Below are 17,746 nucleotides of genomic sequence, written 5' to 3' on the forward strand. Positions count from 1 at the left end.
GTATGCAGGGAGAAGTGTTCAGGTTCCAACCTGGTGACTATTAACTCAATTTGGGGCACACCTACTAAGTTCACAGACAACACAACTGCACAGTGCATGACCCAGAACACCAACATCAAAAAAGAGAAAGATGAATCAGCAGGATGGTAAGACTTAATTTCATCTTAGCTTTTCAGCCTCACACATACCATGCTAAATCAGTTTTACAAAAAATGATGAAGTCAAGCTTGAGGTATCACACACAGTAACCACCAGAACTGAATGAGCATGTTTATTCAAACACAAGTTACACATAACCCTTCAAGAAATACATTCCAACTAAGCCTTTGCATATCAGATTTTTTTCATTTAGCTTGTCTACGAGACATACTTTGCCAAAACAGCATAATCAGACTAATTAAATGGTTACAACAGAGAACTGCATGTGATGAAAAAAACAGTTTGAGAACAAAGACCATACAGAGAACATATTACTGGATACAGCCCAGCATGGATCATTCAGAAAATGACAGGAGGAAGTTTTATCCAACAGAACACAAGTAGACAGCATCATTAGTATACATTTTCCATTGATATTTATTAAAAAATAGAAAAACTGTTAACTTCAAATATTACTTTGCTAGCCTCTATACCTATAAGGTAAAACCATAAATGGACTAACTCTGCTTAGGAGGTGGAAAACATTAAGTCTCTAGAATTAACTAGAGCCCAATTCAGCAAGCTACTTATGCATGTGCTTAAGCCCCACCAACACTAGTAAGGCTTACACATGTTGAAGTATTACAATTAACATTGAGAGATTTCAGCATGCATCAACAGTGAAGTGCAGGCCAAACACTTGTACTGAATCAGGATCATATCCTTTAAAGTACAAGTTACATACATACCATAAAAATAATGATCCTCCTCACTCAATGTATTGTTCTATCACAAGAAAAAAACCCTACTGGGTATAAGAAAAACTGACGAAGTCCCCTGAAGAAGCACAGCTTTTCATGTTTTATTACACAACTCCAAAAGTATGCAATAATCAGTGCCAGGGATAATCCACCTTAACTCTACTTTCCAACCTCAGTCTTTCAGAACAACAGAATTTACCTGATTGGCACCAGTATAGTATTATAACTCTGTATGCAATTTGTAAGTTCAAGATCAAGAAACTTGTTTCTTCAGATCCTTCCCCAAGTGATCAATAGATTCTTAGAACTATACAGCTGTACAATAATGTCAGTGACTATATACAATCCTGCAAAAGATACTGGAATAAAGCCACAAAGTAACATAAATAAATGTTCAAAAATATTTAATTTCTCTTGCATTTAAGTGTTACTAAAACCACAACAATCTCTGCAATTTTGACCTGTATCAGCCCTCTCTAAAATTAAAAAAAAAAAATCCCATAGAATTGCCCTTGTCTAGAAGTTGCCTGTATGGCTATTTAAATAAAATCAGTCCTGCCATAGCTATGAAATACAGAAAATAGGTAGCCAGGAAAATGTTCCACATACTTAGGAACGAAGCATTCCCTTTTGGTTGGAGGAATTTGATTGCTGGGTTTGGGGCTTTTTTACGTAACCCACTATACAATAGTGAACAAAATACTTTTGTTTCATGGAAACAACTAACATTTGCCCACACCAGGCAAATGCTCTATTTACAGATAGATTAGGACTGCCTGACTGACAGTGAGTGTAAGTTGCTGAACTCCAAGAAACATGGAGCCTAAAACGGCGACACTCTCTGCTGAATCGCCTTCCCTTTGAGGATACGTCTTATCTGGAGAAGAGAAAAAAGACAAAAACATTAGTATTCATTGTCTTGAAGTAAGCCCCAATCTGGAAAAACCCCCACCCTAGATCCAGTTTTGCCTTCATTCATCCAAGTCTAGGTCCTTAGTTCAGTTACACTAGAAATGATCCCAACTTTACAGCATCTGAACCAATCAAAGGCAACAGTCAGCAACTCAGCTGTGCTTAAGTTACTAGTCTTAGGTCAAGAGTCAGTTTTTTCACCAAATACGAAAAAGGGATTTTCTTCATTTGTTACCTAGGCCTAAGAACTATCATTACTAATTCTGACAAGAGCAATAAAAGCATGACCTCAGGCCATAATGACATGAGCAAGAGAAGGAGTATTGCCCTCCAGTACATTGCAGGGTTACAGCAACAAAGCCTGTCTTGCCAGGTAAAAGCTTTTGAGATGGAAAAAATAACGTGAAACCTAAAATTCCACGTCTGTATGTTCTGCCTCATCTTGGTGTTGAAGCTAAAGATCTAAAGAATAAAATAGTATTTGCTAAATCTTTTCCTTGAAAGCTACAACTCAAAACCCCAAAGAAACTTCTGGAGTGGAATGCAGCTTTTGTGTGGACAGGGACCGATGGAAGGAGAGGGCTGTTACGAATTTTTTACCTGTTCCCCTACAAGGCCGTCAGGAACCAGATGAACTGGCTGCTCATTCTCCAAGTTCCTGGCACTGGGATCAGCTCCCTTGCGCATGAGCAGGCGCACAGCATCCAGCTGGCTCATGCGGTACTGCAGGCTGGCAGCCACGTGCAGGGCTGTGTTGCCATTGTAAGCCTGGGGATCAAAAAGCAACTCCATGAAGGAACAGTGAGGGCATGAGCCTCTCTCTATCTGTATTATGGAAAAATCACCATACCTTTGCATTAACAAAAGAGAGATAGTTGGGCAGCTCCAAAAAGAGACGAATGAGCTCCAGGTTTGCTTCTTCTGCTGCCAAATGTAAAGAGGAGCGACCACTTTTGCGATCCTATCAGAAAAAGAAACTGTTTAGTCTTCTTCCCTGCAGGTGCTTCACCTATCCAGGGGGAACATGTAGACAAATAAAAACAAAAAGCAAAGTAACTGCAGTGTGTTGAGGAAACATACTTGCACTACAATTCATCAAAAGTGAATCTGAATACATATATTTTAATATCAACATCTAATGAACAATGGAACCTGATCTCATCTGCAGGTAAGCTTACATAATGTAATATTTGATATTTTGGCTAAGTAATGGTCTGGCACAGCATCGACCTAAACTACACAGGTAAGCAGTTTTTAATTAAAATTTGCAGTTCAAGAACAAGGTGTCATCAGCAGCACCCTACTACTATGGGGACCTCAGAGTGCTCCAAACATATTCTTACTTTTACAACGCTACTCAGTGCAGCCAGCATAGCATCATTCTTAGTCTAGAGATTAGACTGTCATCTCCCTCTTTCCCCAGGGTTCGTTTGCATTGATAATACCTTGCTCTGAATAAATGCAGCATTCTCATCCCATCTGGGTAAATTAAGCTGTAGGGAAGCTTTCAAATTAGTCTACTTCCCTTGTAATAAATGCAGTGTGGGAGAAAGGGACATAGTAGTCTGCTTCCACATTCTCTCTGGATCTGGCACTTCAGACTAAGGCATTTTACTCACTTTCGCTTCAACAGAGGCTCCCATTTGTATCAGAATCTTGATGGTTTCCACCAGGCTCTTGTTTCTCAGCAGGAGCTCCTGGAACTCAGGGGAGTGAGGTGGCTGACAGTTCTGCAGTTCATGCAGCACAGCATTATGGGCCAGAACCGCACAGTGCAATGCTGTCAAACCTGAACATCAAAAGAAAACCATAAAATCATCATGAATGAACAAATGCAATACAGAAGTATTGACTGGCTGCTTGATTCAGAGCTTAGATAAAGGAGCCTCTAACCCCATTAAGCCCAGGGATGGTTCCATATTTGTAGGTGACAGTGACTGGTCCCAAGCAGTCTGAGATCTGGACTGTCCATCAGTGAACAGTGAAGTAGCAGCCTACTGTGAGCTCTCAGCCAGCAGATGGTGAAAGAATCAATTTCTAATTATTTTTGTACAAACTATACATTAGAAAGAGCTGTTTTATGGAAAAGGGATCCAAATAGAACAGCTTTCTACTGCCAGATTCTGGCTACTGTATCCACTTGACACAAGGCTGGCACTCCAATGTTTTAAACAATGGCCAGTTACAACCTATGCTCTCCATGCCAAACACAGCAATCACAAGAGGAAAGAGCTCCTGACAGACACAGACCAACAATGTTTTCATCTGGCACATATGACAACTGCACCTGTAAATTTCCAACTGAAAAGGAAATATTGCATTTTACTGCATTCCCATCAGTAGCTATAAAACACTGTACTATCCAGTAACTCTGTAAATTATAAAGTCTTAACTACTCACCATCATAGTTTGTTGCCTCAAGGTCCACATACTGATTGCTTCCCATAGCTCCCTTTTGGATTGCCTACAAAAGTGGAAACAAGTACACATTTACATCTTATCCAAACCACATACTGCTTCAAATTTGTTTATTGTCTTGATCCAATAGCTGTGATAAAGTTGAAATACATAACAGCATCCCTGGAAGTGTTCAAGGCCAGGCTGAATGGGCCTCTGAGCAATCTGGTCCAGTGAAAGGTGTCACTGAGCACAGCAGGGGCATTGAAACTAGAAGGTCCCTGAAGTCCTTTCCAACCCAAACCATTCAATGATCCTGTTATTAGGAGGAGACTTACTGTTTTGGTTTGGTAAACTACAGGATTCCCCCAAAATTACTCAAAAATATTGATGAGAACCTTAATGAAAAAATCAGTTCCATTTTAAGCTCCATGTGTATACAGACTCACAAGGCTACCCAGAGAGAAAGATAAAGGAAGGAGTGGTGTTCCCAGAGTTTCCCAACACAGCTAACACCAAAGGTAAGAATCAATGGCCAGGGCAGAGCTGTGCTTGCCTGGCTTTTACCTGGAGGACCTGGGCATGCCCCTTCTCAGCGCAGACATGCAGCGGCGTCCTACCCCAGCAGTCTGTGGTGTTCACTTGAGCCCCCAAGCTAACCAGGTCCTGCACAATGAGATGCTGATTGGCAGCCACAGCAACCTGGAAAGCACTCTGCAAACATCAAGAAGAAAATTTAAGCTATTAGTCATCTGATCACTAATAGGAAAGAGCAACTAAAACAAATAAAAACCCTAGCTACCTGGTATTATTTAAGCAGTGATTATGAATACCAGGAAGCCAGGACAAATGAAGCAGAGCACATAGTTCTACCAGCTCAAGGTGATCCCAAGAAGTATTAATAGCTCAAGGTTAATATTAGTATGCAGGCTAAATCTTGGGGTTAATATTAAATAAGCATTTCACCACATCTTTCCCAGGGTTCAGACATGCAGAAGCAGTCAGGTGCAGAAAGCAGGTGCAAAGATTTTTTTCAGAACCTCACCTGGCCATTGTGCTCTTTAATATCCAGCATGTGCAGGGCAGCCATCTTCCTTGCAAGAACATAGGAGAGAGCTCGACGGCCCTGGGCCACAGCAATGTGGAGGAAGCTGCAGGAAAGAGGGGCAACAGAGTTACACCACCAGACACAAACCAGGGCTCAAGACAGCAGAGAACCAAATGTCTAGAAGGGGTTTTATGCTACCAGCTTCAGACCTCCTCTTTGTAACTAAGACCGGAACACGGGTATTTCTTACTGGCATAATCTAAAGCATCTAAATTACAACGTTTTTTCCCCATTCAGCCAAGTCTAACAAAAAGCACCTGAAATTAGAAAATACATCTACTCAAGTGTGCAGGAGCTCTGCATGGCAGCCATCAGCAACACCACACCTTTCCCTTGATCAGCCAAACCACTGCACTTGTGACACAAACACTGCTATTGAACTGCTTCACTATAACCCACAGTCTGCCAAAACCCAAACAGAAACATTTCCCAACCTCCCACAGAAGAAACACCAAGATAAACAGCACTCACGTGTCTCCATCGGCGTCTTTTGCAAGGAACTGGTCTTGAGAGATGTTAGACAGTTTGTTCTCCTCCTGTTCCACTTGCCATTGAAAAAATGACTTGCCCAGCTGTGTCGTGCTTCTGGCAGTGTTTTGGTCAGGCAGTGAGACATTCAGAGCAGCCAAAGAGATGCTGCGCTCCAGACTACCACAGAGGTTGCTGGAGAGCAAGCTGAAGCTCGGGGCTTGAGGGGCAACCTCAACCTGGGGGTGGGCACTACTCAGCAGCTGGAGGGGACCGGAGATGCTATCTGAGCCTTCCACATCGTTCAAGAGGGAAGAGAAGCTCTGTGACGGGCAGTAGGGCAGCTCATGGCTTTCAAAGGTGTTCTGCTGGTAGGCAGGAGACTGGTCACTGGCAACAAATAACCTGTAGTCCAGGGAGGCATCTGAAGGATAACTCTGTGACAAATCTTGGTTGTGGGATGCAGGGAACTGGTAATGCTGTGGCAGATCAAGCATGTGCTGGCTGGTGTGGTCTTGGAATGCTTGGTACTTCTGGGACGGGGAGAAAGCCTGTGTTCCTGGGCTGCCCTGGTACTGCTCAGCAGGCGAGCCATGGCTGGAGGCTGAGTGCAACCAGCTCACCTGCACCGTGTTCAGGGAAATGGGGCTTGACTCGTTCTTGATGTTTATAATGCTCTGAAGCAGATCAGAACTGCTGTCGTGCTTTGGGTCAGTTTTATGTGTCTCCTCCATACTATCCATAGAAGTTGGTGTCTGGGGTGGGGTCTGACAGGGGGGAAAAACAAAACAAAGGCAAATCAAAATAAGCCCGAGAAAATTAGAGGTATAGTTGTATCTGGTAGTTTCTGATCATACCAAGCAAACTGAAAAATAAAGACACATAAAAAATTACTACAGACTTACCAGGAGATGTGGGTGAACATTCGCTTGGCGTTTGAAAGAAGGTCCATCAGAAAGGAGTTCAGGAGCCTTTCTTTTGCCACTGTTGCCCAGTATGCTCTTCAGTTCTGATGAAAAGAAAATAAATTTAGAATCCATTTGGAGGTTACTCTTACTGCAGGGTATTTATTAAAAAATGGTCTACCTGTGTATGGTTCATAGTTCACCAATCCTCCTTGTGCCTGTTAAGAAAAATCCAAACTTTTCTGTTATCATAATGTTATTTCTGAGGGAAAACAAATAAAAGCAAATAAACACAAAAAACAATCTACACCCAAAAAAACCCCAATGACAACAAGAAAGCAGCCATGACTTCCTTCTATAAAGACAGAATATACCTTAGAATAATTCTAGTACATGGTTGTATAACCCTAACTTAATTTGTTTTAATTAAGGTTAGAAAATGGAAATAGTTTAATGGAACTTAAATAAAGCCCACTGTTTTTCTTTAGGCTTTTCAAGTCATTTGTTATAAAACCACAAAACTCCAGAAAATCTAGAGAAAGACATTATTCCTTCCAGAAACCAGAGGATTTTTTTCAAACATAAATAACCTAGCCAATTTTACACTTCCTTAGTGCCGTGAACTTTCCTATGCAAAAATCTTCCTCTGAAAACACTTATCTATAAAGCTTTCAAACACACACTCGGAAAAAAGAATCTGATCAAATCAAAAACACCCTTTAATCTTCTCAGAATTTCCTGTAATTTTTGTCTTTTCAGATTGAAAGGGCCTACCTTTACACTGTGTGCTTTGCACAGAGGTGCAATAGCATGACAAACAAATCTGAGAAAAATCCCTAACCCTTCCAATGAATGATCTCATTCCAGCCAACACAGAATTTCTGTGGTTTCGCAACACAAATGTATCTTTATCCAGACTCCCTCTAGAAAATAAAGCTTAGTAAGAATATTTTTAAGTGCCTCCTTCTCTCATGGCAAAACTTCTTTCTGATTTCTTCCCAGCTGTATTTTTCCATTGAAAAGGAAAAACACTGATTCCATCCACAGCAGATAAAGCAAAAGCTCATTTCTAGCATTACCGCAAAGAGCTTTCTTGCAAGCTTCAGTAACCATTAAAATCAAACCTGTCAGTGCAGAAAGCTGCCGGTTACCTTGCTTTCCTCAGTGGCAGGACCCGAGGACATCTGCTTGCTGCTCCTGAAGTGCAGCAGGAGCTCCTTCACGGAGTTCTTCACACGGACTCCCTGGAAAGGTCCTCTGTGCTGCTTTCCCCCCACCATGTGTTGTTCAACTGTGGAGACAAAAACAAATTCGACCTTAAGCCACCCATTTTGTTTACGTTTAACAAATAAAGAAAATAACCCAAACTAGAAACTCTGGTGGAAAGGCACCTAAACCCTGGTTTAGCAGAGAGGAGCCAGGGAGCTGCCCCGCGTATCCCTTCGCCATCCCACGGGCGTGCGGCTCCTCCGCTGGCCCGGGGACCGCACTGCCGCACCCGCTCCGCGGTTGGGAACAGCCTGGCACCGGGCACAAAGCGCCGGCCAAACGCGTCCGCTTTTCACCGCTTCAGCCGCTTTCACACGCAGGAGGATCGGCCGGCTTCACCCCCGAGGGGACGGAGCGGGACCCGCGGCTCCGCGCTCTCCCCGCCACCCCCCGGGCCGGGGCCGCCTCGGGGACCCGCCGTACCTTGCAGCGCGGGGCGGGGGCCGCCCCGGGGGTCCCTCCGGCCGCCGCCGCGGCTGCTCACCGAGAGGTCCGAGTCGGATCCCGGCGAGCCCGGGGCGGAGGAGTGCGCCGGCGAGCAGCTCCCCTCGCTGGAGTGGGGCGACGCCCCGTAGAAGTAGGCGAGGTTGATGGGGCTGCTGAGGGCGCCGCCGTCGCTGCCATCGGGCGCCGCGTCCCGGCTGCTCTCCACGATCATGGCGGTGCGGCGCGGCGGGCGGCGGCGCGGGGCGGTGGGCAGCGGAACGGGCACGGTCACGTGCACAGCCAGGGCCGGGCGGGCAGCGCGGCGGCTCTGGGAGCGTGGGGCCGCGGCCGCGCTTATACGGGGTCCGCCCCCCGTGGGCGGGACCGAGCTGGGCGGAGCCGCGCTTCCCGTAAGGCCGGCAGGAGGAGCCTGGCCGTGAGGGAGTCGTGGTGAGGCGTGTCGCCTCACACCTTGTGGTCCAAGCTTGCCCCGTGGGCTTCGCGGGATAACAGAATATCCTGAATTGGAAAGGCCCCATCAGGACCATCGAGTCCAACTCCTGGCCCTGCCCAGGACACCCCAAGAACCACACATGAGCCTGAGAGTGTTGTGCAGATGCAGCCTTGGCAGCCCTCGCAGCCCTCGCTCACAACGCATGAAACTGCTAATTGCCACCCTCTTATGGAGCTGCAGAGGTGGGAATGACCAGAATCTCCCTCAGCCTCCCACCGCTGCTGATGCCACCTCATGTCCCCATGGGTAGGTATCCCTCACCCTTTGCCCCAGTCCTGCCAGTCCTTGGCTCTAGGACACAGGCATGGAAGAACAGAGACTTTTTGGTCATGTGCATCCCATGAGCAGCATCCAGTGAGAAGGGGAATATGAGCAGTTACTCACAATGGAGATGAGTCATCTGTGTTCCTCTTACTTGGCATGGAGTAGCCAGGGGCAGACAAGGAGTGATTTTGGTTGTAGGTTGCACCATACTGTAGTGGCAAGAGCCTCTCAGTCAAGGCCACGGGGAGAAGCGGGTAAGCAACACAATGCCAAAACAAAAAGTGGGTGAAACCCTGCCATGACTGTTAACCTCACTGAATTATTACCACTGTTCACAGGAAGACTTCTCAGGTTTCTACTTTTCAAACAAATATTCCTGCTTTCCCATTTCCACTGAAGTCACCATCTTCTAAAATACAAGTGAGCAATTTTGCCCACAAGGTTGAGTTTAGGATGTTTTTAGCACTGTGGCTGCTCCAATAAATATGTAGTAAAACAACATGGTCTTTCTAAAGTATATTATGCAAATTGGAGGTCTATAATTTTTATGTTTTAATTGTATTGAATAACATGGGTTAGGTGCAATATGAAATTATATTAATCAGCCCACGAGAAGGCAGGAGGGAATTGCTTTATATTATTCAAATATTTCTCCCACCATCAAGTGAACAAAGGGTTTTGCTGACACTGAAACTGTCTAGGCAGGTTTCTACTCCAAAGACTGTTGTTTTACACCATAGATTGAATCTATGCAACCAGAGTGAAATTTGCAAGTAGAACCCAAAAAACAAAATCAGATGCCAAGTAGTGGCAGAAATACCCCGATAAAGGTAAAAATTCACTTGCTCCCTGAGCAGAAACTCACTCCCAAGCACACCTTCTCTCTCATTTAACAAAACACTTTACACAAGTGAGGATTTATGAAATCAGGCCATGTGTTTTAAACAAGCAAGGAGATGGTTCCCTGTTCTTCAAGCCCTAGACTTCAGTTATGACACCTTAACCTTAGGCAGAGGCTTTTAAGTATCTCTTCATTGAAAAGCACTTGGTGCTCAGAGATCTTGGAGCCCACAAATGCTCTTTGCACATTTGGTGGCTGTGAGGAGGACCCACAATTCAGCTTTCCAAAGTGGATCCAACCAATGGACCTTTGTGTTCTCATCCCTGCCAGGGAGCCCAGTAAGCCACTCATTTCAATCTCACAGGAGGCTCTACAACTACTGCAAAATGCATCTTATCTTTCAACAAGCAGATGGTAATGCAAATCTGAGAAGTTGATAATCCAGAAAATTAGATTTGTCATCACAGTTGCCTGCCATTCCCTTTAAAATGTTGAGAGTAAAAGAGACTTCAAACCAAAAGTGCCTGTGTCTCATTGTAGTTCTTCAGTGTTGTAGAAGGTCCCTAAACCACATGCAGGCAGGGACAGGCAGCACCTTTATTCAATAACAATTTTGGAATGGATTTAATTGGAGATTAGTCTCTACATATGAATGAAAACTGTTCTATAAAACAATTTAATGAGTTTGTGTTTGGTTTTTTCCCTAAAGAGGGCATGAAATTTCTTTTTCTCTTCTATTCCAAAGTCTCTACTCTCCTGAAGGAGTAGATTGCTGACTTGCTCTCCTTTTAGCCAGTAAAATCCATTTCAGGCAACACTCTGATACCTCAGCTCGTACTTGTTTCATCAGTGACACCTTATTTATCAGGTCTCCTGGCATAAATCTACTCCCAGTCAAAGCAGATTAAGGCAAGTCTAATTCCACCAAGCTCCATAACAAAAGGCTCTTTCAAAAATATACACACACCCATTGGTTGCACAAGATGTGCTGGCTCACAGCAGCCCTGTGTTCTCAAAGTGCTTCTATGAGAGTTACTGGTAAATTATTGCTACATCCACAAACTGTAATTATTAATGCTGCAGACCTTGAGCATTAATGGGTTTTGGCCCAAACACTATGTAACATCTGTGGTGACCAAAACCCTGTGAGGCATCTGCAACCAAAGTAAGTTCCTCTGGGGCAGGGCGGTGACCAAAGAAAAAAGCACTTGTCACCTCTTCTCCTAGGGAAGGCATCCAACTAGGTTCAGCCTTCTTTGGCTGAGAGGTAATTCAGTGTAACCCACCAACCTCAGAGCTGGAGAAGGCTGCGAGGTGAGCACAAGGCAGCGACCTCAGCTACTCCATGTGCTGTCTGCCCATGTTTTTATTGCACCACCTCCCTACTGGGATGTATCAATAATGCCAACTAGTGGCCATTAGCAGCAGCATTTGTCCTGAAACCACTTTTCTATACACCAGCAAAAAGTGAGATAGGCTTATCTTGGTATCTCAAATAACAAGAAAAAGGAAACAGAATGCACTTTTTTCTGAAAACTCTGTTTCTTCCCTCTCTTCTGAGCACAGCCCAGTATTGTAACATTAAAAGCAATCAATCTTGGTTTAGATTAATCCAAAATACTTGATTAATGAAATAACTTTTGAGAGTGTGACTTGTGCACACCCATGAGCTACTTCATGGGATCCAGAAAAAACTTTTGTTAAGAACAAAACCAAAATCCAGTTGTCTTGAAGCTTGTGCTTGCTGGGTAGGGGTCTCATTACAGAAAGCAAAGAGGCTGAATACCAACACAGCCTTTAACCACCTGCTAAACATCTAGGCTAACCAAGGTCATGTTTATCCCCTTTGCCATCCTAATCAGAACGGAGAAAAGATGCAGTGTGCCTGCATTGCTTGGTCCCTGGGGCACGTACTAGGGTGAACACTATAGGGAATGTAGGCTTTAAATAAATTAATTAATTAATAAAGCAAGCCCAGTAAGTGGAGCTTTGTCTTCCCTGTAGAGCAGACCGTAGTCACTCTGCCAGGCACTCCCTCTGTGAGTGAGGAACATGCCAGCTCCCAGAGCAGCCCATGCTTCAGCAGTTATGGGAGCAGAATAAATCTCTCCCCTCAGTCTGTCTCATAAGTAGCAGCATGGAATAAGGGACAGCCTCTAGGCAAAATGTCAGAGCACAAACTGCTAGTAACAAGAACTTGGTTTTGCAACATGTTTCTGGAGTAGCATGACTTTTGTGGTATTTCTTAAACTGGACATAAAAATGGTAGTTTACAATCCAGTTGCTTAATGCAAGTGAATATTTGCTGTGTTGATGTCAAACGTGCCTTGTTCTCCTCTGGGTGTAACTGAGGCTCCTGCTGCACACTGAGAGCTGAGGCGTGCAAACGCCACCGGCACACCTCTGCACCCCAGCAGTGTTTCCAACAGCACACACCTCCCAAACCATGCAGCACAGCACTCACTTTGCTTCTAGACTGGCATTGAGAAAAACAGAGGTAAAATCTCAGGAACTATTCCACTCCTTGAGAGCATTTGGGGTCTGTACCTGCGTTTGCTTTGAGGGTTCTGAAGAGCACTTGTCAGCAGGTTGGAAGTGGTCCATGACACAGTTTTACTCTAAAAGCTGGTACAGAGGAGTTAGTGTTTCTTCCCTCTTTGCTATACTTGTATTGCTACATTTTTCCTAAATTTTGGTCTCAAAGACTGACATTCTGGGATTAACCTGAACATCAAAAGGGGACATGTATAATTCTTCATATTAAAGATAAACTTAGAATTCATATTTAACATATTTCTTTTGGGCCTTACTCCTTTGATCCAGAGAATATTTAAAAAAAAAAAAAAAAGAAGAAGTAAATTTAAAAAAAAAGTTAATTGCTCCTAAGTAGATCCTTCAACACTGTGTATATAAAACAGCTGAAATCACTACAGAAGAAAAGCAACCCTAAACCCAGCAAGTGTTGTAAATCTGGCAGAGAGGACCTGAGTTCTGTGAAAGCAGTTTCCTTGTATATATACCTGATGTTTGGGGACATTCCTCCCAACATACTCACTACTCTGGTTAGTCATGTTTTCTCAGCAGCTTACCTGTCTCATTAGTTCATTAGTTCCTTGCAGTAGGGAAGAAGTGCACAAACCACTGATGTCACAGCGTGTAAACAAGGAGCAGGAGGCCGTTTCCCCATAGCAAAGGGCAACCTCATATGTTGCCTAGCCTAAAGGATACTCTGTGTACATAGATGAGGTAGAGGGTGCACGTTCTTGCCTCAAAGTATGTGGCTTGTTGTGGCATTCCAGTTCAGAAAGGGAGTTGGCACAGTTTCTCAGTGCTGTTAGGAGGTTTCCCAGTGTAGGTTTGGAGGGGTCAGCATCAGTTTTCCTTGTTGTTCATGCTTGAAGATATTTTTCTTCCTAACCCAGATAATCAACCTGGCCAAAACCTGACATTCATAACTCACATGAATTTCATGTTCTGCTGTTAGATGCAAGAGCATGTGTTGCAAGCACAGTAGATGAGTTGGGCTCTGGTGTACTTTGATTTCAATGTTCCTACCTTCCACAAACAAGGACCACGTCAACCACCTGTAAAACAAAACCACTTTTGAACAGGGACTGCAGAGCTGTCCCGATACACATTGCCACACAACACTTCAGCAGCTTCAGCACAGGAATGAGAGGAAAAACTCTCAAAGTGAGATTTGAACCTAGAAAAACATGATTTTTTGAACTGTTTTCTACCCAGACACTTGCATTCCTAGACTCAGTTTGTGTGTAGTAGCAGGTAACCTATCTAAGATTAAGGTTGCCATACATCCAGGTTTCTTAAACATGCATTTTTTCCACTCAAAAACATTGTCTAGGCAGATTTTGAAAATCTGTGCTCTTCTTGGACGTGGCAAACAAGTCACATCTACCAGACAGCAGGTCTAACAGCTGACCAGTCCAGAAACCCCAGGCACAATGTCAGTATTTATACAGCCCACCTGTGCAGCACTTGTGTGGCAGGATCAGCACCTGCAGGAAGCTTCAGCACTGATTTGCACAATCCTACACATCCTGTGTGCATACCATCAGCTCAAGGGTGCAGATTAATGAGCAGGAAAATCCAGGCAGAAGCAAGACAACCAGTAAAAAGCACTTGTAGCATGTTGACACTGTAGAGTTCATTGAAGGGAATGCCCTCATCTAATGTCTTGAGCTTATTTCACTGTGTTTTCCAGCTGATAGAGGTTAAATGCCTTCAGTTCAGACATCCATTTACTAGAGAAATCCCAGCTTTCAAAATACATGTCTGTCTGACCATTGGGAAAGTCCTGAAACTCAGCTACAGAGCTGTCCTCCATTAGTCAGAAAAAAACTCAATAAACAGGAAATTTTCTCATTTAAAAAAGCACCTAAATCAGGGCAGACAAAATTTTATTATAGTAGGGAAAATGTTAGGTCGCTTCCAAACAGCGATACAAAAATTTTCCTGGTGCTTAGGATGAACTGCATCTACTGAGGCAGGTTTTATCTTCAGTTAAATGTGTGCTGGAACAGGCTGGAACAATACCTCTCCACCTATGGGTCAGAATTTGCTGTCGCACAAGTCTCAATCATAGATGGCTGTGTAAAAGATTCAAATATCACAGAAAGGATCCAAATACTCTGTTCTTTCTAATGAATTAACAGGCACCTGCTACAGGTTTAGAAAGAAATCCATGACAGTAATGTCAACTTCACATTAATATGTAAATCATGCACAAGTTAGCATAAAACATAAAAAAAGTTGGAAATAAACTCTTTGATTTGGTGGGGCACTGTGCAGAGCTCCATTCCCAGGCGTTGGCTCCCTCCTCCAGTTCCCAGCTGGGAAAAGACACCTTCCAAAGCCAGACACATCCTGTCTGACAGGACGCTACTCTCCACAGAAGCCAGCCCATGGATGCTTAAGTTTCCTTTTAATTTCCTGCCAATTTTTTAAGAAGAAAGCAAAAGTAAAGGCAGCTCTTGTTTCTGCCTTGCACGTTTTGTCTCAGGAGTTTGTGATTGGGAACACATAAAGTCACACAGGGGTTTCTTAGCAGCACCATCAAGACTGAGTTTTGCTGCTCTTGAAAGTCCCAGTGAGAAGCAAAGCCAGGTCAGACCACTGGGGCTGCAGCAGGAGGCAAAGCCAAAGTAAGTGATGGGATTGTTCCTGACACCCTGCTGCTCCAAGCAGCCCAGGGATGGGAAAGGAAGCTCCCCAGTGCCCAGGACTGCTGCTGCAGACCTGCTTCCAGCAACTGATCATGATAATGATGATGATGATGATGATGATGATGATATCCCAACCACGACCTCCAGGGTGGCAGGCAGCAAGGCTGCCCCAAGCAGCCCAGGGCTTAGTTGGTGCTTGTCCCCACCCCCAACCCCTGACAGAGGGCATTTACTCCCCGCACACACCCTGCTCCCACCCATTGCCACCAAATGCAACAGGAAATGTGTCTTGCTGCAAAGAAAGTAAATATAAGTCTAACGAGCAAAAATAAAAAATCACTTGCTGGAACGTGATTACCAAGCTGATACTGGAGTTATGTGTGGAGCAGAAATATGGCCTCTAGGTGACATTTGCCCCTGACTGCTGGTCACCCAGTCTGGCTAAGGGAGAGCCCGGGGTGTCTCCCTTTCCCTGCCCACTGTGTGCCTCCAGCAAACCTCCAGGTCTCAGCTGAAGTCACCTGGCTTCCATCTGAAGTATGTGCGAGGTACCCACCCCAGTCGCACGCACATCTCCAATGTCATCACGGCACACACAGGACCCCAAACATTTGGGGTCTGAAAACCAGACCCCATTTTATCCTCTGCAAGACTCTTCCTGCTGAGCTGCCCTCCTCGCCTGCCAGAGACAGGCACGGTTAATGACCTGGGGTGCTGCATAATCAGCCTCATGTGGTAAGCCAGGGAAACCCTCGCCAGATGATGAAAAGAAGCTTATGGTTTGGTTTAATAAACCCCTTAGCAAACAAAATTTAAAGTGAATTTTAAGCTCATTAAACTTAATTCTTTTCATTCCCACCAATTTTTTTTAATTACATGAAAGTAGGCGTAAATCCCTATTTTTATATGCTTCCCTGTGTTGTCTCACACTGCACCATGACAGTTTATTCCTGTCCTGTTGAAGCTGGCAGGCTTATGTGCTCATATGATGGTTCTCTGCTATTCCAAAATTAGCTGATGAGCTGCCAGGAAAGAATTGTAATCAAGATTATACAAAACACCTTTTTTCACTAACAATGCTTCTTCCATTGAGTACTCTCAAAGCTTCACTTTCCATCCATCCATCCATCCATCCATCCATTCATCCATCCATCCATCCATCCATCCATCCTCTGGAAAGGTATTACATCCTCTTCTAAAAATGCAGATTGTTTCAGAGAGAGTCACCAAGAACAGCTAAGCTAGTTAGGAGTATTTTGCCACCAGATTCACTGAGGGTTTTCAAAAATCACACCATTCTTTGTGGTTTCTTTGCTCTTGGCTGTTACCCATTACCTTCCCAAAAGCCAACCATTCTTCCATACTCAACCCCAAAACACACACAGACTATTACAGCACAAGCCACTTGCGAGGCTCTTATGAGTATAAAAACTTATGAGAAGACAATATTGTTTCAATCAATTAGGATTTTGAAGCAATAAATCAAATAAAATTATACCAGCATACCTTCATGTTGGAGGAGTGAAGTTAGAAATAGTTCTATGGAAAACAAGCCAGTTCTCTGCACCCCATTGGCAACTGATCATTCCTTATGGCCATGACTGTGTGAATGACTGAGAAGTTCCTCTGAGGTTTAGAGGTGTGAAACAGAGAAGCAGTGGTAAAGAAATTTTTCTTCCCCTCCCTCACAAATGTCCTGCTTACTTTGGCTTTCTGTTCACAAAAAAAAAAAAAAAAAAAAAAAAAAAAAAAAAAATTAAAAAAATGTAAAAAGGAAAAAAAACCCTAAATAACACCCCACAAGTTTCTTTCAGCTCCTGGCTGAGTACCCACAGGGCACCTTTAGTGCAGTGGCTCACACGCCACTTATCTTTTGGCTCTGGTTAACAGGAAACGGGGATGTTGTGACATGTGAGAGGAAGCAGGGTGGAGGAGGACAGTGGCATGAGCATGGCTCCCTGGACTTTTTCTGCACTGCGGAATTTCCCAGGTGGGGTAAGCCCTGGTTGAGGACATTCCCCTGTCAAAGACGCTGGCAGGAAATCCCAGGCTGGTGTAACACTGCCAAAAAAGGGTCTAGAAAACACTGATGAGATAAGAATAATGAAAAAGTGCTGTGCCACAATGGGGTGAAGAGAAACCTGTGGGTACAACCCAGTGGGGTTTCTGGCCTGCCAGGGTCAGGTTCTCCTTGCCCACCTCCTGCCTGCAGTGCTGCCTGTATGGCCACAGACATTAGGCTGCATCTCACTATCCCTTTTCTGTCTTGGCACTACTTGGGTAAACTGGATAAGCAGGTGCCTGCATAGCATTCACCTAGGAAGCAGAGAGATCCAGTGTCCCACAGGAAAAAAAATAGCTCCAGCCTTTGGGAGGCGGTGCAGGACAAACACTTGACAAAAACCTTGGCAAATGTCTGGCTTTCAGCAGGACTTTGCCCTCAGAAAGGTTGGAATAAGTTTCACACAGTGTGAAAGTTTCATAAAACCAGGAGACTGGTTAAAATGGAAGGGGGATATGTGTAAAAAGAAAAAAAAAATAGAAAGGAAAAATGTAGTCT

General features: G+C 44.2%; 1 protein-coding gene across 3 annotated transcripts; it reads right to left on the reverse strand.

Annotated features, from left to right (window-relative positions):
• Positions 1–260: 260 nt before the first annotated feature.
• Positions 261–16,907, reverse strand: NFKBIZ (NFKB inhibitor zeta). 3 transcript variants are annotated; one of them, XM_068180873.1, is made up of 12 exons: positions 16,693–16,907; positions 7,841–7,980; positions 6,871–6,907; positions 6,690–6,793; positions 5,788–6,551; positions 5,254–5,359; positions 4,776–4,922; positions 4,212–4,275; positions 3,431–3,600; positions 2,662–2,772; positions 2,412–2,579; positions 261–1,776 (listed from the first exon to the last, which is right to left on the reverse strand). In XM_068180873.1, the coding sequence occupies exons 2-12, from the start codon at positions 7,967–7,969 to the stop codon at positions 1,723–1,725; spliced, it is 1,854 nt and encodes a 617-aa protein (XP_068036974.1). In that variant the 5' UTR covers positions 7,970–7,980; positions 16,693–16,907; the 3' UTR covers positions 261–1,722. The 3 variants fall into 3 exon arrangements, with proteins under 3 accessions (XP_068036974.1, XP_068036975.1, XP_068036973.1); XM_068180874.1 differs by lacking the exon at positions 16,693–16,907 and adding an exon at positions 8,443–8,694; XM_068180872.1 differs by lacking the exon at positions 16,693–16,907 and adding an exon at positions 8,382–8,694.
• Positions 16,908–17,746: the final 839 nt, after the last annotated feature.

The sequence above is a fragment of the Anomalospiza imberbis genome, chromosome 2 (assembly GCF_031753505.1).
Source record: "Anomalospiza imberbis isolate Cuckoo-Finch-1a 21T00152 chromosome 2, ASM3175350v1, whole genome shotgun sequence".
In the NCBI taxonomy this organism is placed as follows: domain Eukaryota; kingdom Metazoa; phylum Chordata; class Aves; order Passeriformes; family Viduidae; genus Anomalospiza; species Anomalospiza imberbis.

What these genes read in the sequence shown, in the direction of transcription:
- NFKBIZ (XM_068180872.1), bottom strand. Translation starts at nt 8,616, where the DNA reads ATGATCGTGGAGAGCAGCCGGGACGCGGCGCCCGATGGCAGCGACGGC. An exon ending in CTGCCACTGAGGAAAGCAAG is followed by an intron (nt 6,908 to 7,840) that starts GTAACCGGCAGC and finishes TTTTCTTAACAG; the next exon opens with GCACAAGGAGGATTGGTGAA. An exon ending in AAAGACGCCGATGGAGACAC is followed by an intron (nt 5,360 to 5,787) that starts GTGAGTGCTGTT and finishes TCTTTCCTGCAG; the next exon opens with CTTCCTCCACATTGCTGTGG.